Source organism: Corvus kubaryi, unplaced genomic scaffold, assembly GCF_017639235.1.
Source record: "Corvus kubaryi isolate FWS band 111438036 unplaced genomic scaffold, C.kubaryi_AGA036_p1.0 37266, whole genome shotgun sequence".
NCBI classification, from domain to species: Eukaryota; Metazoa; Chordata; class Aves; order Passeriformes; family Corvidae; genus Corvus; species Corvus kubaryi.
Genome location: NW_024581081.1, coordinates 6,051,892 through 6,077,272, shown reverse-complemented (window position 1 = coordinate 6,077,272; position 25,381 = coordinate 6,051,892). Strand labels below are relative to the sequence as shown.

The 25,381-nt window shown below is 35.5% G+C and overlaps 1 protein-coding gene across 4 annotated transcripts in view; it reads right to left on the bottom strand.

Moving 5' to 3' along the window:
- Positions 1-25,381, bottom strand: part of TTC13 (tetratricopeptide repeat domain 13) — a 60,065-nt gene that overhangs the window by 7,594 nt on the left and 27,090 nt on the right. For 2 of the 4 annotated variants that reach the window (XM_042025208.1, XM_042025205.1), the window contains 15 exons: positions 23,574-23,644; positions 21,253-21,318; positions 19,650-19,742; positions 18,479-18,595; positions 17,541-17,651; positions 15,091-15,173; positions 13,796-13,937; positions 12,388-12,562; positions 11,793-11,949; positions 10,581-10,711; positions 10,117-10,249; positions 9,556-9,648; positions 4,805-4,888; positions 3,289-3,373; positions 889-998 (listed from right to left, as the gene is read on the bottom strand). In XM_042025208.1, coding sequence (XP_041881142.1) covers positions 889-998; positions 3,289-3,373; positions 4,805-4,888; positions 9,556-9,648; positions 10,117-10,249; positions 10,581-10,711; positions 11,793-11,949; positions 12,388-12,562; positions 13,796-13,937; positions 15,091-15,173; positions 17,541-17,651; positions 18,479-18,595; positions 19,650-19,742; positions 21,253-21,318; positions 23,574-23,644 — 1,651 coding nt within the window. Of the gene's footprint in view, positions 1-888; positions 999-3,288; positions 3,374-4,804; positions 4,889-9,555; positions 9,649-10,116; positions 10,250-10,580; positions 10,712-11,792; positions 11,950-12,387; positions 12,563-13,795; positions 13,938-15,090; positions 15,174-17,540; positions 17,652-18,478; positions 18,596-19,649; positions 19,743-21,252; positions 21,319-23,380; positions 23,421-23,573; positions 23,645-25,381 lie in introns of all 4 variants that reach the window. The other 2 variants (XM_042025209.1, XM_042025207.1) reach the window with 2 other exon arrangements.

Genomic DNA, 25,381 nt, shown 5'->3' with positions numbered 1-25,381 from the left:
ACTGAACAAAGGTTGTCCAGAACAAAGTCAGGCGATTTACTGACACCAAAATATTTTCTGCAAAATAGTGAGGCCATACACTTAATGCCATTTCACTGTATATAGGCCCGTGATTTAGAATGTAAAATGAAAATCCAAGAGATACATTAACATTCTAGCAGGGAAGTTTGGCTTCCATGCCACTCATTGAAAGCAGACAAATTCTGGGAAAAATCCCAATGCATAGAATTTTAAATTTAATTTTAAAAAGTTTTGATTTAATAGTAGGACAGCACTTCTAGCTTCAGACTTGCTCATTCTTCAAAAAGACAAGGAATCAGAATCCATAAAGTGAGAAATTTACTATCTCACCCAGAGAATGTATTCTCATACATGCAGGTACTATTTAAATTTTCACTTGCAGCTAGAAGGTCTGCAAACATCTGAATCATAAAAAAGGCCAAAATCTCAAATAGAAGAGAGTGTCTTCTACTCTTAGACCACAGAAATTTCCATTCCATTCAGGATTTCTCAGTCAACACAAAAGACAAGGTCTCACAAGAAAAAATGAATTTTGATATGTATAAAGACTGAGGTATTTGATAGTTTTCCCCTTTAGGCATTTTATAGTCTAAGCTGAAAAACAAGGTCTCTTTTCAATTTTGTGCTGTATGTTAGAGAATCAAGTCAACCAGGCTTACGCCATCAGTGTTATCCATATTCCCCTTCTGTTGAAAACACAAAAGGAATCAAGTCCTCAAATGAATAAACTTTAGTTACTTACAAAAATGCCACTAGTGAAAAACAAAACCCACCTTATGCACACAGAAATGGCATATCAGACAATTAATTGCTAATTAAGTTCATCATTACTTCATGTACCCTAAGCCCTGAAAATAGCAAACATACTTATCTCCCGTTATTGTAATTGTGAATCCATCATATTCTTTCCCTTGATCCTTCAAGCTGGGGACTTTTGTGTTCACAGTGAACCCATCTCTGGTTTTACTGTTAAACTGCTTTCAAAAGAAAAAAAAAGTAATATTAGAGGTAGCAGAGACAGACTGCCTACCTATTGCTTTGAAGCACCTAAAACACGTGGAGTAGAAACGAAAATGGACAAACTTAGGGAACAAAACAAAGTTTCTGTCAGCAACATTATTTCATTCATCCTTTATTTCCTTCTGAATGAAAACCAGAAATACTGAGTGAGGCATTCAACTTTGTAACTAAATGGGGAATAAAAAGCGCTGTTTATGAAAAGCAACTGTACAAAGCAGTTCAAGTTGTACAGATTTCTCCCCAAGTTGCATATTAATGGTAACCTTTTGGTGCAACGGTGTAAATGCAAAAGCAGGAATTTGAGACCCCATTTTATGTTTACACTAAGAAGTGTCTGCATTAGTCCAGGTGTGAATTCCAGAATACAGCTCAAAGCAAAAGTTTCTTAACTGTGATCTAGTTTCAATTGATGTTCATCCTCATCAGAAGGAAAATATCTCTAGGTTTAAGAATTTTACAAAGCTACATTATCTAAGAGTAACACTGTAGCCAGAGACTTGTATAAACCAGGCAGAACTGCATTTAAGTAAAGCCAAAAGCCCAGCTTTCCAATACAGCATTCTCCAGCTACCCAAATAACCAGATTACATCACTATTAGAAAGACTTTCATTTTATATAGGCACTAATAATGACTAGCATGCACTAGTGTTTACTCAAGCAGTTATTTATATTAACCCAAAACCTGTGATCCAGGATATTTTAAGAGAATCTGCATTTATTTTAAATAAACAAAAAGCTTCTAATGAGACAGCGTTCCACTTTTATACAGTTTGGAATGGGATGCAGGGGACTCAAACTGGACTGAAATGTACAGATATGGAAACTGGGAAGAATATTTGCTGCCAGTTAAGACATTTACTTTGAAATAATAATGTCCAGTGCACTATATTTATATATTTTCATCATTCTGTTGGAGTAACCTGTATTTTTAACTCCACTAGTAGCTTTTTTTCTGGCCTACAATTCAAAAGTAATCATATTAGATACTCTACAGGGCCCTACTTGCACATTTGTATGTCAGTAGGGAACACTTAGTTGTTCACTCAACCCAACATGACTACCTCTTCAGCAAAAACTTTTGTTTAGGTTCAGTTTGTATCCACTGGCTTCATCTTTCAAAGCCAAGCACAAGACAGTAATATAAAAAGGACCTCTGAAATTAGGGTGTCTTCAAAGAACATACTTTCACAACACATTATAAAAACCCATACAAAAATTTAGTGCTTAAGCCACCTAGCTCCTGCAAAGATAATTGTAGTGCACGAGTGAGCACTACTACCAAGAACACATCCAAAGCCAGACAGTCTGTCAGGAGTAGCAGCAACGCAGCTTCAGAGAACTCTGCTCTATGGCAACCCGGCTGCTTTGCTTACATACTAAATTCCAATGAGGACACACAAGATAAGAAAGCAATGAATTTCTCTCTATTTAGCATGACTGTTTCTTCCCAAATTTTACTCTGCTCTAGTTAAAATCTTGTACAATCCTTCAAAAAGACATACTTTGTAACATAGTTTCCCGAAACCCAAATACTTAGACACTGCTCACCCTAGATTCATTTGGAGGAATGGGGGGAATAGGTGAACACCTTTTACTTAAACCCAGCTCAAGCCTTACTATTTGAGATAAGAGTATAAATCATTTTGCAGGTCATATATCCAAAGCCCTTCTACAAAGACCACCACCAGCAGGAAGAAAATCTACAAGTTTCCCACCTCTTTTTTGCCAGGTCTTCCTAAGCACGAAAATGTTATCCAGGATTTCATTTTAGCTATCAGTCACTAAGGGAAACTATTCCCCCACCTCCCCATGCCAGCTCCACCACATACTGACCTGCACCAATGAACCTAAGTAAAAACAGCTTCCATATTCCTAATCTTTCAGGCACATCAATCAATTTTTTCCTCCCTATTGTACAGGCATAGAATGAGCCCACTATGGCAGATCTGATCACAAACCCTCTTGGTTGAGAAGGCTGGCTTCAAAGAATTACATTCTACATTTTGTTTTCCGATCATTTTGTTACCAATTCACAGTTAGGCCAAGGATTTCAAATATACATCACCCATTTGCACATATCAAAGGGAAGGTCCAACCCTACATACGCAGATTTGGAATAACCTGAACTACTATTTCCAGTTACTCATTTTAAGTTTATACACAATGGTTTTATTTTGAGGAACTGAATATCTCCCAGAACACATTTTATTATTTTTACCATGTATTAAAGTTTTTCTATAATTTACCTTCATTATGGGAAGAAGATCTTCTACTTTATGTACCTTTTCCAAAGCTTCTCGAACCTCTAGCAGTCCTTTTGGATTATTAGCACTGCAAAAAAATTAAATATGCAATACAACAGTTGAACTTAAGTAGCATTTCTGGAAATTCACCTACCTTTAACTTAATCAGCCATAGTGAAGTAAGTTATTTAGTTATTTATTTTCTGGAAATTAGTTCCTTTATACTTGTCCACATGCTCTCCTGTATTTCAAAAAGTGTATCAGCTCAGGTTATTTTTTTCAGCTTCAAACCTCAATTCTCTAATCAACTCTAATCAACTACTCTGTCTTACTCTTGCTATTGGCCGCTCTAAAGCATCAAACAGTGTTTGCATGAGTGTGTGTGGGCAGGGGGGTCTAGATAAGGAAAGATAGAAGATAGATAAGGAAGTAGAAGAGAGTTAACATTAAAAATATTCTTCACAAAATACACGCATCTGTGTAGCCTCAAAGGCAAGTAAATACTTCAGATGCAGGCACAGCTGGATCATGAAGAAACCTGTTGAATTACTGCTCTAATAATTATTAATTACACTATACCAGTTTTTAAGAACAGCATTATTTTAGAAATCACAGCACCAGTTGGTCTGGTTTAAGGTCAAATGCTACTGGGTGTACTCTGAACAAACTTCCTAGCAACAGAGGACAGACTGCCAGTTACCACAGAACTCATGTATTTTCAGCAACTATCACAAATTTTCTAAAACGTAAATGTTTTCAGCTGTTGCAAGGATTTTCTACACTTTCATTTTTTGATATTTAAGTAGTATAATGAGATTGAAAAACAGAACTCAGTATTTAATAAAAGTTACCAGGCCAAAGGAAAATTATAGGATTTAAAGCTAAAAGAGCTTTTTAATTTATGTTATTGAATACTGAGCCACAGTATTCAGTACAGATGCCAACATCAATTTTCATATTACCTTTAGTCACATTATTTCATTCAAAAGTCTACAACTCTCTTCAGTTCCAGGACAGCATCTACCAACCCATCTATGTAACAGACAGTAAAGGTTCTCTGCTCATTTAAAACTACTTGCCAGAAACGTGTTTCAATGAAAATTACCTTCCATATCTTCTTTTCTCTTTTTTCCTCACTTCTTAATAAATTAATCTCAATAGTCGGAGTAACTGTACTTGATTCTACCACGAGGAAACCCAACATCTTTAATAAATCATATGCTTAGAAAGAATGAAGATCCAATCATGACAGAACCATGGCTACAAATTCGAAACAGTTATTAGTTTCTAGGTACACTGTAACTCACAGTGGTTTTTTCCTATTAGTTTAAGTTTCTTTATGTGGCAATGAATAGGATCTTCCATCTCCAAAAGGAATTAAAACAATTATATCTACCAGGAAACCAGAACTGAGTAAACTAAGAAAAAAATCTTTCAGGCTTTCTGAAATTAAATTATGTAAATTTCAGATCACTATTACGAGGGGAATGAAGCAGGGGGAAAAAAAATTGTAATTTACCCATGATAAACAAGGATTCTGTCTTTGATAAAATGAAGAATTTTTTCAAAGTATTCCAGGTACCGCATGTTAATGACCTGTCCCCTACAAAGAAAAAAAAAGGGTTTTTTGAAGTCTTGTTCTTCAACCCAACATTCCAGGACACAAATATTACTCGTTAACATTTGACACAATTTTATTCACAGTTGCTCTGTAAATTAAAGGAATGAACCACGTAGGGTTTATCTACATGGTGAATTGCCAATCCCCCGTTTTAAATATGGATTACATAGTGAACTTGCTCAAACTCATGTATCATTAGAATTTTTGTTCTCTGATAAACTACATTCCATGCATATTTCCCCATTTTCAGTATGCCTAATTCCAGTAAATCTTATATATATAATTACCAATTTGTACTGATGCCATGAAGATTTTTTGCCTTTGCTTTTATACCCCTGTTATACCTTTTTTACTACTTCTGTGTTCTTAGTGCTTTTTGCCTACATTCTTGGACTTGTTTGTCAAGCTGAGAGACTAAACATTTTAGAAGCTTTGTAGTTAGAGATCAGTGTGCCCCAGACCCCAAGGTCCTCTCCAGAACACATTCTGTAAACGAAGATAGAACCATCCAGGGGAAGGCTCCTTGGGGAGGGGAGCTCTCATTGGGGAATTTTTGATAGATATGCTAATTAGGAAAACCTATAATGCTATAACCAATCTTCTGGGGTGTGCATTGCAGTGTGCATTTTGGTGCATATGACCTGGACGTGTGCACCTAAGGATCCTTAAAATAAATACCAAGGTAAAATCCCTTTTTCCCTTCTAACTGTGTTTGACTCTTGATTTTAAGACCAGGAAAAGACATCAGTACAAGATATAATCTTCCCTAGACTCACAGATACAACAAAACTAGAAAAGAACTCTCAATTTGCACATCTGGAGAACCAACACTCTCCAGTTTACATATTTGGCAATATACATACATGCCAAACATGTTGATCTGCTCTGATTGTCCACATATATTTTTCTTTATTCACCTATGTCCCTGTATATTGAATTAATTTTGCCTTGAATCCCAACAGTTACAAGTAGTAACAGAAAAACAAAAACATTGAAAAGGTGTTGCTTTTTCCCTTGGACAACTAAGTAAAAGAAACTCTCTATTAAAATGTGGTAGAAACTTGTTAGGATTATAACCACTCTGAGAGGAAAAATTACATACCATTACTGCATTTGTAGGAGTCCTTCCTCTTCTCCCAGTCTACAAAACAAGATTTTATAAAGCAAGCGTTATCGCTCTCTGAGGAAGCAAAACCACTGTCAATCACAGGAAGCTGTGTACAGCTAGCTTTTTCTCTCCACTTTAAGTGATTTTTGGCAGCTCAAGTCCCTGCCTAATGCCTCACTTGACAGTCTCTCACCTTAGGAGGCCTAGTCTCAGAAAACCAGCAGAATCAGTCATCAAAAACTGAACAGAATTAGAACACATACACGTATCTGCACAGAGGAAAGGGAGGCAGGGAAAGCGGAAGGATGAAGACAAATCTAATATACATAATTTGCCCTTGTTGTACGTCCCATCATTTTCCATCTGTCTTAAAAAAATTTCTGTACAACAGGCAGTAGTGTGTCAGTATAAGAAAGTGGATTCTCCTTTAGTGTCACATTGGAAAATATATCCAAAGCAGACCTATCATTCTATAAGGCCATCTAGAAGCTGTCGTACCAAAAAAGAATTTCGGTGGGTGGCCAAAAGTGATTTCTCTTTATTCCCACTCTTTCTCCTTGTTTAGTAAACAGTACCACCAAGAATTCAAAAGTTGCAGTGTTCCAGAGTGTCTTTTTTTTTAATAAGAACATTAAGCATATCATCACTGTTTAGCTGATCACAAATCCTTGCTTTGTCTATGAAAACAACTAAAGCTTTCCAAAACGTTTTCTCTACTTTAAATCAAACTTACTAGCTTTGATCATTTAAGCCAGAAAGGAGATAAGGGAAATTCACCCTTGTCTATAGATCAACAAAGAAAGTGACAGCTGACACACTTGCATCTTCAGAACATTAAGATCTGAAAGCCTATCCAAAATTGTGAAGTGCAAGATGTTTCTTCTATATCTTTTAAAAAAGGTCCCCAAATTGACACAAAACAAACAAAAAAAGGTTTTTGTTTTCTGACACACTCCAAACATTTTGCCATTCTGGAAAAGAAAAAAAAAACTCCAGCAGACACTGAATGCTAATGCCTCCATGAAAAGACTCATTTGACAGGAACAATTGAACAATACTGGACTTTCAATGCAGAGAATCTGAGTAAAGAAAATGGTTATGCTAACAGACAGGTAATCCAAGTATTTCTGCCCACAGAAATTCCTGGTACCTAATTCAGATGAAACAAAACCTACAGACAGCTTGAGCTCAGCATGACTAGATCTGTTACAAATACTAGAAGAACACCCAACCAGTTGCTGTTCTTGTTTGACTGAGCAGCTTTTATCTTAATATATATTATAACCATGCAAACTGCTAGCTGCCAGTCTAAATCTATTGTTACACCTGGTTGTCAGGTAGCCATACTATTATAGAAAGAATTCAGCCTTAGTCATATGGGTATGGGATAACTTTTGAATCATAACCTAACTATAAAACAAAGTATATCTTCCTGAAGGACAGTCAAAAGACAGTCATAAAGCCATCTCGGTTATCAAGAAAAGGCTATTAGCTCTGTGCCTGATTAGTCTCTTCAACCGACAGCCATTTGACAAGCTGAGTAATGTAAAAAGGAAATTAGACAAATCTGCATAATTCGTTAAGAAGAAATTATCATTTAGAAATCATAGTGAACTAGAACATGCTTCAAAATGAAAATAAATTTTAAAAAGCAACCACTACCACTTAATATGTTCATTTATTTTTATCCCTCACATCATGTGAAATCATCAGGATGGAGCCAAAAGCAGAAAAAAATCACAGTAGAAAGCTGATCAAAGAAAGTGGCTATTACTTAAGGCTGGAGAATGACCAAATCAGAAGAGGTTTCCAGAGTCAAAAAGAATGCAATCACCATCCAGTACTAAAGCATGATCAACTCCTAAGGCACCGGTATTTAGGCTGCTTCAAATCTATTGTTTCTTCAAAACAGGTGCCAAACGAGTATTTTTCAGAGAACCACTGCTTAGCTATCAAATAAGCACAACCAAAATGCTGATGAGATCCCCAAAAGCCAAGGCTGAGCCAAACCCAAAAGGTTAGAATTAGGTTCACTGTGGGCCTACAATTCTGAATGTTCATGAAGCTTATTTCAGACTTCGATAAAATGAATGAAAGAGCTCTAACACTACACTGCCAGTTTTGCCAGCGTTCTCTAATGAAAGGTAAACAAGTAAAGTACTTTGTCCACTGCAAAACAAGAGTTCCTGACAGATTCTGTACAAGGACATATTTCCCCAGGTTAAACGTTCAGTATTAGTTTCAGGACATTAATTAAGTGTTGTTGCATTAATGCCTTTCTGCCAACACAGATCACCTAGAAGTTAGGCTTTTACTCTCCCATTTAAAAATAAAACCATGAAGAGACAGGTGAAGTATGGAATGCATCTCTGTCTCAGTACAGACCGCTGTGGTTTCTGCTGCACTGTACATACGACAAGAGAGAAATGCAGCAACAGCAAAGATGGAAACAGCTTGGAGCCCAAATGTAACACTTGGCTTGAGTGAAGAGAGAAGCCTGAGCACAAGACTGTTCAAGAAGCAGCACATCTTGCAAAGTAACTGATGTGCACTGGAGTTCAATGCATTAACTACTCCATAAAGTAAAGCAGAGTCCCTAGCAGTGCTAGGGTCCATTTCACAGAGCGGAAGGAAGAGTGATTATCCTCATTAGCCTCTGCATATGAACATTAGAATATCACTGTTTTTCTCTGCCTGAAATAATTCTTGAGAAGGCTTTGTCTCCCTTATCCTCATTTTTCAGTACAGCTTCTCAAAGAATAAAGAGATAGACATATATAAAAGCAGAATGACAGATCAAAGATTCAGTATTTCCCATGAGGGGGTGGAATAGGATGAAACCTGGCTACATATTTACTTACACAAACACACTCTGCTCCTGTGATTGACAGTGATGTTGCCACATCGAGTCTGTCACACTTGCACCACTTCAAGGGAAGTAGCCCTGTCATGACTACAACACAGAGTTTTGCAGCATGGGAGAAGATGGAACGTACAACAGTGGTTGAATCTTTTAAATTTTACCTTTATTTGAAAGTGCAACTGTTATCTTCCACAGGTTATTTATTTTGTCATTTTTGCTTTACTCTGGCCTACCTTGAAAACAACTATAAGAATTATGTTTTTCCTCTCCACTGTAAATTGGTATTAAAGCTAATAGAACAGCATTGTTTCAATACTGATGCCACTACCTTTGAGAGGCAGCATTTGCAAAAATTACAACTATGATGAACTTAATCAAAATTTTACATTTACGGTTATTTGGGAAACAAAAACAGCACATGAAAATAATGCATATTCTGGATCCTTGTTAGATACTGCTATAACTCAGTTGTACAATTGAAATTCAGGAAAAAGAGGAAATATCAAGAGGGAAAATTATGCACAAATGCCAAATGTTCCACTAGAAAACATAAAATAAATATTAAACAATAAGTACATACACATTCAATACGGTAAAATGCTGTTTCACAAACAGCTGGTAATTTTTGGTACAATCCCTTAGTGTGTGTGGGAATGCTGTTGGGTAAAACTCTCCTACCTGATTAAGTTAATGTGATTATTGAAACCTCTGCTAAGGCTCCGGGCAGGCATTTGGTCCAACCAAAGCACAGGCTGGTCAGGGTCAGCTATCCTACAAAGACAAAGGACATCAACACTGGCACACATTTCAATCCATGTAATATTTTTAACAGAGCTTTATTCACAGACAGAACAATTTTAGGCAAAAACTAGAATGCAGAGATTATGAAAAATAACTTTTCCTGAAACATAGGGTTTTTTCTTATAAAAACCATACAACTGAAATATTTGCTGTTTCTGGAGTTGAAACTGTTAGTTTTTGTTTCCCTTAGCTGCAATGGATCCTATGGTCTCTCACAGCTTTGCTTCAACTGGAAAATGCTATTCTGAATTTTTCCCTCCATTATAGAAGAAGAAAAATGGAGTATTTTCAGAAGTGCACACCATCCTTTTCTTTTATCAGAACCTTTCTAGTTACAGAATGGCAGCAAGTGTTCATTTTCTTCTCCATGACTCCAGCCCTTTGGTCATCATTATTAAAACCAATACAGGTTTGCTCTCTGTCCTCTGTGACCATTACCTTCGCCACTTCACAGCAATATCAAACATATCTCTCCACTGCATCAGTCTGGTTTTCCCATTCATCCGAACTTTGGAGTTTGCCCAAGTCCGCTGCACAGCCTGCATTACTTCTAGAGTGGCCAATCCCATTGCTGAGGTGAGGCACAAGGAAAGAGGTACCAACAGCAGAAACAGAAAACCAATTAGAGCCAAATACTCAGTTTTGCACAGACAGGAAAACTGACAGGAAAGCAATGTATTTACAGGAAAAGAATGGACAACATCAAAAAGTCTGGGAGATCCTGATTTCCAGTCCCCAGCTAGGTCAAGAAACTGCTGACATAATGAATATTTTAAACTTTCTATTTGATTTGAAAGAAACAGAGCATTAAACTAATTTGCAGATTGCAAAGATATAGCATTCAATTATCACTACATCGACTTTTTTCCCCCACCCAAGTTTACAGAGCATTTTCAGTATACCTCTATGTATCCTTTTATTTGGAAGAAATCCTGGCGTCTCATACTGCATCATGGAACCCAGATGATCAGCTACACATATGAGTTCTTGCACATCAGGCTTATAGCTTTCAAAATTCTGAAATAACACATCTCTTACAGAGGAGAAAAACATGCATCAGACACAGCTTGGCTATAAAAGTCCTGAAAGCATTTGGCAAACAAATCTCTGTTTTACAAATCAATACCATTTGTATGAGAAACACTTAAACACAGGATGAAGAACACTCATTCCTCCTCCCAGCTGACTGCACATACACAGTATGTTGCAGTTACACCCAATATCTCAAATTAATTCACTCTTAACTGAATTCAGTGGCAGATCTTATTAGTGTCACAACCTGTATTTCACTTCAGACTTGCTCATAAGTGATATTAAATAAAGCTCATAAATAATACATTATTCTTCACTATTACACTCACCCTGATTAACTAAGAAAAGGAATTCTTATTCCATTACCTTCTCCCACAATTCTGTAAAAACTTCTTGTGCTAAAAAGGTGGATTCTATCCCATATACACAAAAGCCATGAATTTTTAATGGAAATTTTTTTACACTAAGTGAATACATGACAATATACTTAGAAACAGGTTTACAGCAGAGAAATTGCTGAGAAATTGCTATCTTTCTTTTAGCTACACAGTTTTGAAGTCCGTTCTAGTAAATCCCCTACTTTTTGACTGAAGTCACCCTCCTCCTAAAGTTACTCCAAAGTTACTCCAGAGAAGATGTTCACCCAGTGAAACTGAGCTGCCATTAAAGATATATTAAGTATCTAGAAATTACACCTGTAACAAAATAAAAACCTAAAACACAACCAGAAACTGTAATAAGGGCATCAGGAAACACTACACTGAGCATCTCAAACTTACCAACTTCTTAACATTAATTACAAAATAAAAAGAAATACAAGAGTTAATCAGTAAGGCCACAGAATATCAAACAATATGTGACTATTATTATGTGAAGAGAGAAGTGAAGAACATTGTCCTAAGTTTAATTCTTCCTCCTATGAGATAAACCAACTCTTATGATGTACAAAAGAATTTATACACTCAGTGAAATTGTACGTCCATATAATATTAAACATTGTAAAAATGCCTCAGAATGGCAATTTAAAACTGAACACACCCCCCCCCCATTTAGAACAGGCTTTAAAAAATAAAAATTCTCACTTTATATGTGGCTGTAAGCCTGGCTGTTCTTCATAATTTTCTATAAGAAAAGGAAGATTTTTGGCCCAGTGATCCTTGAAATTTCCAGGAAGATCCATATCAGTATTATACTCTGTAAGAGGGGTATCCAAATGTGCATGCAAATATCTAGAATACTCTGGAGGAAAGAAATAAAATTAAATACTGTTTGCATAATCAGTTTACTTATGCCATTACACAAAAACAGTAACCAGGTTATATGCTTGTCAGTTAAACAACATGATTTTCACAAGTCATTATTTTTAGATAATATAATTTTGCTATTAGCCAATTTCCAAGAATGAAATAAGTCTTTTTCAACTAAGTATCACAACAGTCTTTACCTTTATATAGAAATGTATGTTCTATTTTTGGATCTAGGTTTTAACTGTATGAACAAGAAGAATCAGTGTACTTTTTTTTTGACATACATACTCAACAGTGTTTATGAGAATGTACATTGGTTTGTCTAAAATGACCATAACTTCAAGAAAGCTTGCACTTTTAGGGTCCTTAAAACATTTAAGAAAAAAAAAAAAAAACAAAACCAAAAAAACCCCAACCAATCCCAACTTACCTCGGAGGTATTTCACCTTCAGATATTCTGGACTGGCCTTCTGTCCTGGTAGTGGATCATTTAACATAACTTTGGTCTGAGCTTTTATGCCTTCATAAAATTGTCCCATGGCAACATGGCTGAGACCCTTCATGTACTGGCACACTTCATTGTATGGTTCTAGCTGTAGACATCTCTAGGACATTAAAGGAACAAAGCACCCACAAATCAAGAGACAGAAAGAGTACCTTCAAATAACCCAACCTGGCTGGTCAGAAGACGTGTGAAAAGACATACTGATTATTAAGATCCACTTCCCTCATAATTTTCTTTCAAATGCTGCTGAGCACTTAAAATGCTAGAAAATGTAAGAAAAAGTATTTTCAGCTTTAATAAAGGGGATAAAACCTGAAAACCCAAATTCTGCCAGTGCAAACACGCTTTGCACACTTGGCTCTAACAATATTAGCTCAATGTTAGCTGAGTGAAATTAGACAAAATATACTCCTGACAATATAACAACTCATTTCGGGTTAGTTATATAGATACGTATCTTTTCTGTCATTTCCCCCATTCATTTCTTCACTACTCCATGAATTAGTACACTCTATGTTAGTCAGCTATTTACTGTATCTTAAACACACAGCAAATTCCTGTTTATGATTCAGAAATGAATGCTCCAATTCTTCCAGCAATTACATGTCTTTAGAAGAGCATCTCCATCTCAGAAGTTGAAGTATCTTTTCATTTACACCAGTATCTACAAATTGGGTTATAGAAGGTGAACATGTAATAACGCACATAAAGTGTTCTCCTTGGGATAAGCACAGACTCGTTTGGAAAGGGATCTTACTTCATTCCTTGTTTTAAGAATATGGGCATACAAATAACATCTGCCTTTTTTGTTCTTTCTACAAAATAAGGCAATTATTTAATGCCAACAGAGATAGGCAAGATTTTGGCAACAGGAAAATTTTTGCAAGCACAATGAATCACAACATATGCTGAATTTTTCAGAAGAAAATAACTCCAGAAAAATTAGATAAACATTGTAACTTATTTTCAGCTTAAAATTACAGACTAGTACATTTTATCTTTCATCTGATATGAAAAGAACTTTAGGTTTCAAGTCAAAGTATTAGCAAGAACACAATTACCAGTTTAAAAAGAAAAGTAACACATTTCAGCCAGAGCTTGGTTTTACAAAAACATAAAACAGTTAAAGAAACCACCTTAGTTTTAGCAAAATTAGGTTTTTAATTACAAACTGTTATGTTTTAGCTTTTAAGATGGACTTCACAAAAAATACTTCTAGTCCAAATGCACACATATTCAGAAAAACGTTGAAATTTGTCCATTTTGTTGTACTTGTTGAATACAAGTCCTCATTAAAACATTTAAATTTTGTGTTTACTTACAGCCTGCTTACCTTAAAATTCTTTAGTGCTTCATCTAAGCTACCATGATGATAAAGCATCATTCCTTTGAGCTGTAACGTCTGAACATGATTTTGATTCAGCAGTAAAGCCTTCTGGAAGCTCTCTGTAGCAGCATCAAAGTTGCCAAGCTCTCTAGGTGATTCAGTAACGTGGAAAGTGAAAAATACAGAAGACAACAGTGACAACAAAATTACTTGTTAAAGGTTGCTTAAGGGCGTCCAAAGGGGATATCATTGAAGAGAAACACAGTATTAATGGAAAATTTCTGTAACAAAAGCAGTAATTTTGCAACTATTCTTCTGTGGTAATAACAGAACAGCTGCACAGAGTTTGTTACTCCCAGAAAGAAATATGTACTCTGAAATACAACCCCAGACCACAAATCTTCACAATCCTTAGCAGACGTTAAACTGCAAAAACACATACCTATGGTATTTCTTCAGAAACTAAAGTAAACAAAACTTCCACACAAAGCGTTCTTGGAAAGCACTATCTTTGAGAGGTCTTTTTAACTTCTATGTACAAACATGTTTTTAAGAATTTACCAACTACTTAAATGCTGAGTAAGAACAAAGCATATGGTGTTTGAAAACTGTAACTAACTAAAAATGTATTGACTGGAATTACTCCATGTGCAAGGACAGCTGTACATGTAAAAACAGTCACAGAGAAACTGTTGTGAGAAAATTAAAACATAAATAGTATACAGCTTATCTTAATTTTTTTAATCCAGTACACCGATTTCTTTAAGATTACTAAATTCTTTCCACATCAAATTATATTTGACAAAATTAATCCAAACCAAAACAAGACTAGAAAAACAAAGAAGATCTACTAGTTTTAAATACATCTGCTAAAAAAGAGTTTTTAGCAAAATAGTGATTAACCAAAGCTCTTTAGTTTCAAATAAATGCATGAGCACCAAAGCCACTACATTTGAAGCAGGATTTAATAGGTAAAATGCTATAGCTCATGTTGCATTAAACATTTCCATCATTTAAAAATAATCTAGCATACCTAAAAAACATCTTACTGAAAACTGCCATTTAACCTTCAAGTCTGGGAGACTCAAAGAGATACCAGAGAGGAAATTAAAAATACAAAGCAAACATAGAAATTATTTATATTAAACATATTCTGATGTAGCCATACCAGCTGCTGGAGCTACCAAATACCACATTTGGTTCTGCACAATTTTGTAACAAGTGTGTAAAACTTAAGCGCATTTTCAAGAACACAACCAAATGAAAAAATTAACTTTAAAACTATTTCTGAATATGAGTACCTGTAGGCTTGTCCCAGACTTTTATATGCATCTATGAAGTCTGCTTTCTGCTTCAGAGCTTCTTTGAAGGATTCAATGGCTTCCTGCAGAAAGGGACCAACAGAAAAATTTGTAACTTACTATATTCATTAAATTTCAGCATCCTCAGTAGTTACTAGCTATGGGTTTAGTTATATATCAAAACCTTTGGAAGGAACAAACAAGGCATGAATTTATTACAATATCTATGTAGTAAAAATTATTACATAATAAACGAAATGTTGCAACATTCTTTATAGTACTGACAGATTTAGCTGGAATTCCTTTGTCTAATATGCAGTGGGAATGAGCAATTCTTTTAGCATTTTAATAGAGTTCAGAGATGAAATCCCTTCAGAGTTTGCTTTCAAAGCTCAAAGACCAAAGTCTGGTCCCTAAGGTAAAGCAGTCTCTCCTTACAGTCTTCCTTCTTCATTCATACTGCACGTCTTAAGTTTGGGAGGTCAAAAGACTCCTTCAAATCTGCACTCTGCCTTTAATTGTCTTATTGGATTCTTTGTTACTTCCATGGTTAGCAAACATTCTCTTCAGGGATTACAGAGTAAGGGATCATCTTCACACAACAGCATGTACTGTTGCTATTACTGCTATTACTGTTGTGAGGCATACAAGTAGTAAAAATAAAAGCTAACAAAATAAGCATATGGTTAAAGAAATATTCCTCTTCAAAGAGTCCGATTAAGAACTCAGCTTTTCAAACTGGCATATTCAATCTTGAGACCTAGAATTAAGGATGGAATAATCAATTACTTAATATTACTAAGGAATGCCTTAAAAGTATCTTGAAGTCTACAATGCAATAAATTAGATGCTGTAAGGAAAGAATCACTGGTATTTTCAATCAATTTAGAAATTCTTATTTAGAAAAACTATCAAATATATTCTGAGCACTACAACACGCACAAAAATATCTATTGAACAAAAATGTAGCACAATCACCTACATCTACTGATAGGCACATATCCTATAGGTAAGTTTTAAAAGCACAATGATTATTCCCAAAAGCAGTGATTCAAATCAATCTCTTTTCACTCAAAAATGAACACAGCCACCCTCAACCCCAATCTTCAATTTTCAGCAAGCCTTATAAAACCTAACAGATGACATTTACAGCTTTCCTTTAACATGCAGCCTGAATCTGACTGGAAGCTAAGGTGTACCTGGGGATGAAAAACCCCAGTGACAATCTCTCCGAACGTGAATATTAGAGAGGGAAGATGCTTTCTTTGAGAAAAGAAACTGGGGGGAAAGAGATGGTGGTGCAGAAATGCGCTGACCTGTGTATCAGAAAGAAGAAAACCTCGCTTCTATTCTGCAAACTGAGACAGCATTTATTTTTGTCAGTATTTTCACTATCACTTTTTGGGGTCTCTTTTGCCTACACCAAAAATCAGAAATTCAGACTATTATTTCCAAGTATCTCTTCTGACTACAAGAAGATACAGATAATAAAAATTCAGTGACAATCTGATGTTCTCACAGCATACAGTGAGACTGGAAAAAAATACCTGCTTGGGTGCTAAAAAAGTGAGGAAGCAGCCAGCAAAAAAAAAAGAGAGATAAAAAAATAGTGATTGCCTGTGAAAGATAGTGGGCTGAAACTCGTGAGTCCTCAGTTGTCTCCAGGTTCTGCATACAATCCTTAATGAACCCCAAGCTGTTATGATAGGTCAAAAAAAAAAAGACAGCTTCCACTGTTGAGTTTCAGGAATCACACCACTGTATCTTCAGTTTTCAAACTGAGGGTATCAGACAATTTGTGCAATTACTCTCCCCTATGAAAAATGGCTGCAGTATCCCTAAATACTTCACAAACAAGAAACAGGGGCAATATTACTACACCTAAACAGAGAGAAGTTTTGAGTTACAAAATGGTGAAAACTTAAAAAAGACAGGGGAAGAACTTACTTCCCTGATTTTAGAAACTGAAGGAGCAATTATGTTCCCTCAAGTTAGATATCAGCCTTCCAGAAACAACATATAACTGAAATAAACTTGTATACATGCAGAGCTTCTACACTTCCCTTGATTACTTCCTAGCTCATTCAAGGAAGAGTTCAAAATTATTTTCCTCTTCATCCCTCTTCCCTTCCCAAAACCTAGAAAATCTCCATTTAATTTTGAAATTTTGAACATAACCATACAAATACTAGCAGAGGTGCTAAATACAAACATCTTTCAAAGCACTCCTTAAACATGACTGTTATCACTGATCTACTGAGATTCAGCAACTGCAGATTTACATATCGTATCATGGAATCTTTATTTTGCTTACACTCTTTTGCCTTAAAAATCTTCCTTACGTGAGAGAAAATATAGTATCAACACCTATGATATTTCTACTATTTTATGGAAGTAACTTCAAATAAAGGGTATTGTTCTACACGAACTATTGTTTAATATAGATTTACCTTCAAAAGTCCTCTGTGAAAGAAGGTTAAGCCTTTATAAAGCATAGCTATAGGCTGATTTTTGTTCAGTTCCAGTGAGTGCTGAAAATCTTCATGGGCTGTCGCATAATCCTGTGATAAAGAAGATTTTAGATGACAGTGGAAACACAATAACAATAAAGAGGAATACATACTTTTATTCTCATAAAAGTAAACTACAGAATTTTGTTTAATATATGAAGTCAGTCTCGGGGCTAAGCAGCTATGATTATCAACTACCAATCAGAACATCAAAGAATGCACAATACACTTCCAACTTTTACAGGAAGTGCTGTATAAAACATAGTAAATGGAAAAATAGCTGGAAGCAAACATGAAATCAGAAGAATCAAGTAGGAAATCAGCCATCAAGTATTCACATAATCTTTGAAGATAAAGCTACTTGTTCTACATTAAATCTTTAAGAACAAAACACACAGGTCACATAGCAAAATGGGATGTTAGCATTTTGCTACAGGTTTTTTATTTGTTCATTGTGAGGAGTGTTTTTTCTTAAGTATCTAGATGACTTACTACCTTGGCCATAAGTATTTTCCTTTTCAAACTGGTGTTTATCAATGCTAATTAAATGCAGCCACAGGTTATAAATTAAGTCAAAGTCTTTATCCACATCCTACTCCTCAAACACAAAAGAATCTGAGGTGTGCATGCAAGGTACTTGTCCTCTGATTCTCTGCACTAAATAAATTTGCAAATGAAATACTCAGAGAATACCTCTGAACTGTCAGAAAGCCAGCTAGAGGAATCAGGGCTTTTGTTATATATATAGTGGTTTGGGGCTTTTTAACTGAACAGGAAAGAAGCTCTAGAACAAAAGGAACAGCTAGAACAAAAGTCAACAAAATAATCAACAACATCCCCACAACCAAAGTCAACGAGAATCCCCCAAATCCACTAACCTCAGATATGAAGTAAAGGGTACCTCTGTGCCTGTAGAGCCTTGCTGATGGTTGCAGCTGAATAGCTTTGGTGAGATCAGATAATGCTTCACTGATTCGTCCTAGTGGGGACAATATCTAAGAGTATAAAACCAAAACACAGTTTAGAGCAGACAGACTGAATAGATTTGTCTGAAAACTGAAGATTATTCTTTTCCATGTCCAGCTGTAACAGAGTAATTGTATTTGCTAGAATAGGCTGGAAAGTTCCACTATAAATTTCAGTACTTATCGCCTTTAAAGCCCTATGAAAGAGTAAATCTGGAATAATTTTTCTCAAAACTATCAGTGTACATAAACATCACCAATAACATTTGCAGAAACCCAGTATTCCAAATTAAAAACAAATTGGTCAAAGCAAAATACTCAATTTCAAGCTATTTCAACATATTCAAATGAAAATGTAATTAAAGTATTCTCCTAAGCCTTATGTGAAAAAACATTCCCCCAATGGAAAATGGTCCATTTCCCAATTATCTGAATGCCTTTCACATTTTTAGGTCAAGGTTCACAAACATACTACGAGATCACTAAAAACATTAAAACTGTGAATGTTATGGCAGCTATCATTACACACTATGCTGACTGATATTTATGCTTTTGGTTTGCCTACAAAGCTGCTTCTTGACATCCATTTTCTGTAATTTAGTTGGCAAAACAAAACTTGATTTTCAAAATAAAAAATATATGTGGGCTGGAATGATATTTAAATTACATGCACAAATATAAACCCAAAACATTTCAATTTTTAAAGTTTGGTATTCTAACAACTAGTGTTAACAATAGATTTACTAAGTTGACAGAAAGTGCAAACAGTAAGGGTCAAGTGATATTTTGATTCATTTTATAAAAAAAACTCTAAACACAAATGATCTTGCTATTTAGTATGTCAAAGACTGAACAGTTACACATATATGGCATTGCATGTGCTATAGTAACTCTGTATGGTCTATATTTTATTTTAAAACTAAATATTCCACAAATTACACTGAGAGGAAATGCATATATTTTAAAAGAAAGGAGGAACGTTCACAGAAGAACACCAAGCTTTAGTCATTAAATCAGTTAGGATGTAATTGGAAACACTGTCTAATTGAAACTTCTCCAAAGTCTGAAAAGAAAAAATGCTCACTTCTGCTCGCTGTTCAAATACTTCAGGATGATCTGGTTCTAGACTAATCACCCTACTGAGCTCAAACAGAGCAAGTTCAGCATTTTTCATATCCTGAAAAGGAGAAAAATAAACAAGGTGAACAACTGTGCACACTTAGACTAATATGCTCTCAAGATGAAGCACTAGATTGGCTAAGTGTCCAAAAGTGCATCCATTTATATTAAAAGCCCTTCACACCTTGGCTAATAACATCAAGATGCAGTATTCTGCAAACAGCTGGAAAAACCATGTCTGCTACAAACAACAAAACTAAACTTTGTTTATACACATCATCTTTGTGTTGTACCTCTAATGATTACTATAAGTTATTAGTATAACTCTGTGAATAAGCATCAGGTTTACAGCTCTAGAGGTGCCCTTCTTGGCAGCAAAGCTGGCTCAAGCTCCCACATGAACTCCAATGCATAGGCACACTCACACCCACCACTGGTGTCATCATCGTCTGCAACTTAAGCCAAGCAGTACTGATAAATGGGTTGATGCCAACAGCATCTTGCCCACCTAAATTTTTTAACTGTCCTTTATGAAGTGTAGGATGGAAGTAGTTACTTAATTAGAAAAAAACCTAAGTAATTATATAGCAAGTTCTGTATTAGATTTCATTGATCTTTTTCTTCTTTCTCAAAGCAAAGAAATTTTGTGCTTAACATCATCTTTGTGCCTTGAAGGTGCCACACAAAACCTTTTATGGAGTGAAGCTGTACCAACACCTAGCCAAACTGAGAAAACAAAGTGAGAAAACAAACTCATGCTGATGTTAAAAACAAGCAAATATGAGAGACTTCAAGCTCTTGTCAGCACCCCTAAATAATTAAATGTTCTGTACAAAGAAAATTTTCAAGGAGTTACTCAATTACTCATTCTTCTAGAACTCTAGCAACCATTCAATCATGATTCAACAGGCCACAAAGTCAAACTACAAGGACCATAGTCTATTCATAAATTTCTTTCTGCTCAAGAAATTATTTGAGCAGTAAGTATTGCAACTAAGTAATTTAACTTCGAATTTTATTTTGTTTTAATAAATTTAAGGTGGTATACTTATCAAGAAGCATAAGCAATTAAAAAGCAGTATGAAGCCTACTGTATCCGAAGAGCTGACAATGTTCCCAAGCTGCAATAAAAGACCTTTTCATTTCCAAATACACATTAGATGTGGAGATTAATTCAGTGGGACTTCATAAACCTATCTCAGAGGGAAGATACTGCCTGTTATCGTAATAGGCAACTCTGTCAAGAATCTGGGGCTCACAGCCTTACTATCCACCACTCACAATAGTGCCTTATCTTTTCCTTTGGCATACTTATGTCATATAGCTTTACTTCCACAGTCTCACAAAACAAACGTATCCATGGCTTGAGCAGTATGATCTACTAGACCCCTCAATGTTATACAGTGCATCTACCAAGGGACAGACTCATCACAGAAGTAGGACAACACAAAGACCTTGAAGTGTACTCATCACGTTCTGATCAGTCTAGTTACTCCTGCTACAGGCTTCCTTATGGTTCAGACTCAAATAATTCAGGTGGATATTGATTTAAATAATGATCTACTCACATGTAGTCCTTTTTTTCCGTACGCTATCCCTCGTCCATAAATTGCACTAACCAGCTCAGGTTCTTCCTGTTAAACAAACAAAATATTAACTTGTGGTGTAGGTTTTTTGGTTTCTTCCATATGTACTTAGTTCTAGCTGATCTAAAGTAGTAAGCAATGAACAATCACAGTTGCCAGGCAAAGAAATTTATTGTATTACAGTCCATTCTTTCATATGCTCACAACTTCAAATTCAATTTAATGGAATTGTTCTGGAGTATTTGTCTGGTAAAAAAGCCAAACAGAATGCAGTTGTAGTGCCAGTGACCACCTACCAGAACCTATTACACAGTATACATTAGAATAGATTAGAATACACAGTACTCATTAGAATACTCTGTTATCCATCCTCATTAGTTGCATCCTTACTGGTGATTATATAACTTTTTCCATCTCACGTCATCAAACTGATAAGAAACATACAATTTGGCCACTCAGAGCTTATTTTGTATGCAACTTAAATTTGAGATTTAATATTTGGAAGCAAGATATTGTGAAATCCTGATGAAATTTATATTCAGACAGCAACTAAAACCGGAAGTATTCTACCAAAATAGTTCTGCAAAATTCAAACCAACTTTCCTTGGGTTAGATTTAATTTCATGACTTTCCTACTTGGGCACTTAGCGGGGATGCACCCTACACAGTGAATCTACTTCGTGTTTGATGTCATTTACTCCAACCACAGTTTCCCATACAAATTTCAAGAACTACACAGCATAACTGTTTTGTCAACACAACAATGCCTGTGCAGTCAGTTTCCCTGGAAACCAGCCAGGAATCACACCATCTTCACACCTGCAAGGAACACAGCTGTGCTACGAAAGTTTGTAGCACAGGCTTGGTGTTATTTAATTGGGACATCTGCCAAGAAACAAACTCTTCCGTGGATAAAACAACAGAATACGTGGCACATCAGTGCTGGCAGCTTGCCAGACTTGAGCTGATTCCAAGTTTACACTTGGCAACATTAACATCAACAGTAGGTAACGTCCTACTTTTAATACCATGGCTAAGCAAGGCTGTTTTATTCAGTTAAATGTTTTAATGCTCACTTTATATGTATTTAAAATTGCCTTACGGAAAACAGAGTGAACAATCACGATCACTTTACAGCCTTTCAGGCATACTATAGGCATGACATTAAAGCATACATTAAACTGACATGTGGGCATTGCAGAGGTACTCTATTACATAAACACTTCTTCCACTATCTTTCTACTTGGGTATCTTGGTTATCTTCACTTATATTAAGTCTCCTTCTGAATAAAGACAGGAAACAATACATAAATCCAGTGGTTTTGGAAGCAGGATTTCTCACTAGGGTCAAAAAAATCCCTCACATTAAAACAAATCAAAGACAGGTATCACTAAACACCTATATCAAACCAATGAAAATAAAAGCACACAAAAACCCCAGCATTCCTGTCCTCAGATAAATTCCCTGGAATAATTCCATTAAATTGTCACACTTCCACTCAATTTAAGAACAAGCCATATGACACTTTAAAAATACATGCTATTATTTGCAGTATTGCTTTCAGCTTGCATTTGTGTACTTCAAACAGTTTAAATGAAAAAGTATGTCCATGCTTCTGCATGTTCCAGGTTTTTAGCCATAAAAATACAGTATTTGAAATCAGCTTTAGTTGAAGCTTATAAATTGTTGGGGCTGGTTTTGTTTTAAATGTGACTGCCTCCTACTTAACTGCAGAAGATTCTGAATTCTTTATTTTGGTCAGGAAAAACACCCCCAATATAAGTATTAGTTATGTTTTATATATATATTAAACTAATCAAAAGCTTATCACTGAAAAAGGATAAAGCCAGCATACAAAATCATCTATCATCGTGAAAGCAATGCGTTACTTTCCACTAGCAATAAACGATCTCTGTCAGGGCTTTTTTTCTCATGTTACTGGCAACGTGCTGTCACCCAAAAAAATCTACTTTAAAATATCTCAGCCTACACAATAAGCAGATAATCTAAGGAACTTCAGCACTGCAGAGGTCAAGTTTCTGAAGACACGTGCTTTTTTGGTAAAAGTGCCACAAAAACTTTATGCCTACAGATGAGAAAAATACTCACCAAATAACCAAGATACTGATCACCCAGTTCTAAGAGTATGCTTATGTTTGGATGGAAAAAAAAAAATGAACAAACAGCAGAATAATTACTCTCATTTAAGAACCCTTAATTTAATATTTTTTTCTATTAAAGTGTTATGTGGCAATGGATAATTTCATAAAGTTATTTTTTGGGGTCCAAGCAGAAAACTTACCTGCAGCATTGTTGAAAAATGTCGTATAGCTTCATCATACAAGCCATTGCCAATCAACACGTAAGCAATTGCTATCAAAACATTAAAAATGTTAATAAAACAGAAAAAAAATCTGACTTTTTTTTAATATTAAATACTACCAAATTCTAAAATGTTTAAGTTCCTACATTGCAGTGAAGATTAAAATAGTCAGAGGATTCCTGAACGGCCACCAAAACGACATGACTTCCCTCGGCCATTACCTAGCACTCATTAATTACTCAATTCATACTATGCTTTTCAGAGCTGCTTTGGGGTTTTGTGATTTGTTTGTGGGTTTCTTCTCTCCTTTTTACAAGTTGTTCAGGAAAGTGCCCATGTTTTCTTCTAAAATACTTAGGATCAGGGAAGGTACTATGATCCCAATATAATAGCCCTGGATTCTCTCTCAATTTAAAGTGCTACCTGGCTATCACTAACTTTTTTTGACAATTCCATTAGGGTTTTCCTTAATTTGAATTAACTAGAAAGACCTTAAATAAACTGATTTCATTATTTATGAAATTGAAACTGAAAAACAGCCAAGTCTTTACCCATGTTATAATTATGAAAAGCTTTAAAGTCCTTGCGCAACCCCCCATTTTGAAGTAGAAGCCAAGTGTTTGAAAAAGAAACAGACCATTAGAAATACATTCCTGTAATCTCCATAAGATACAAAAATACAGTCAAATCACAAGACTGGAAAGCTGTAGTTGTGCTTGCATGACTGAAGTTCAGTTCTGACAGCTGAAGAGCTCAAGATGGTTTCATTTTGCATGTTTTAATCTCTCACAGTTCTTAATTCTGAACTAAGCTCTGTCTACACTGCCAGCAAAACCTATTATCTTGAAGACCACAGCTATGAAAGTTAGAGGGAACTCTTCCCCAGGCAGTTTGTTCAAACAGCTGGCAGTGGAACTACGAGCAGGATTTCACCTTTCCCCACTTACAGTGAATTTAGCAGTCATCCAAACAGAACGGAAGAGGCACCTCTTAGCTTAATTATTTATTCAAACATGAGAAGAGACAAATAAGTCAGTTAAAGCAAAGGCATTTTTGATAGGACACAGACACTTATCTTTCAGGCAGGCAGAGCCACATTGTTTTGGCAGTGTTGCTAAGCACATTTCATTAAAGAAGGAAAACAGTTAAATGAAAGAGAAATGAGAAATGTATTTAATCCAGAGCTTGTCTCATACTCAGAGCACTTCTATTATGAAGAAGGAAATATTTGTATGTAACATAAGCTTTCTCCTCAATACATAAAGAGCTTCACTTGGCACAAACACATAGTATTGCCAAAAAAAGGGAAAAAATGGGCAGGCTGAAGGACAGGATGAAGAGCTCTTGAACTTTCCTCATTCCATTCTTCTATAAGACTATACTATATAGTATGTTTAGGGTTCCAATCTCAGAACACAGAAAAGCTGGCATGTAAAGTAAAAGCAACTCAACCATGCCAATATTAAAAAAAAAAAAACTGCAGGAAGCAAGGTAATGAAGACTTACACTGTCACTCAATTGTCTTGCTCCTAATAACAGTATATAGTTTAATACAAGACACTTGGCAAACTGCCAAACTGAACTGTGAACTATGACTGCAAAACTATCACAAGTGGTTGACAGCTACCAGCTGATACAGTATCAGCTTCTTTTTAAATGGTATCTTTTTGATTTTTTAATCTTTAATATTACAAAAATACAAGTATGTACTTCACTATGAAAAATCTAATGGTTAACAATTATCCATTAGCCAAAGTATTTCAGTACCAACATGGCTTCAGAAGGCC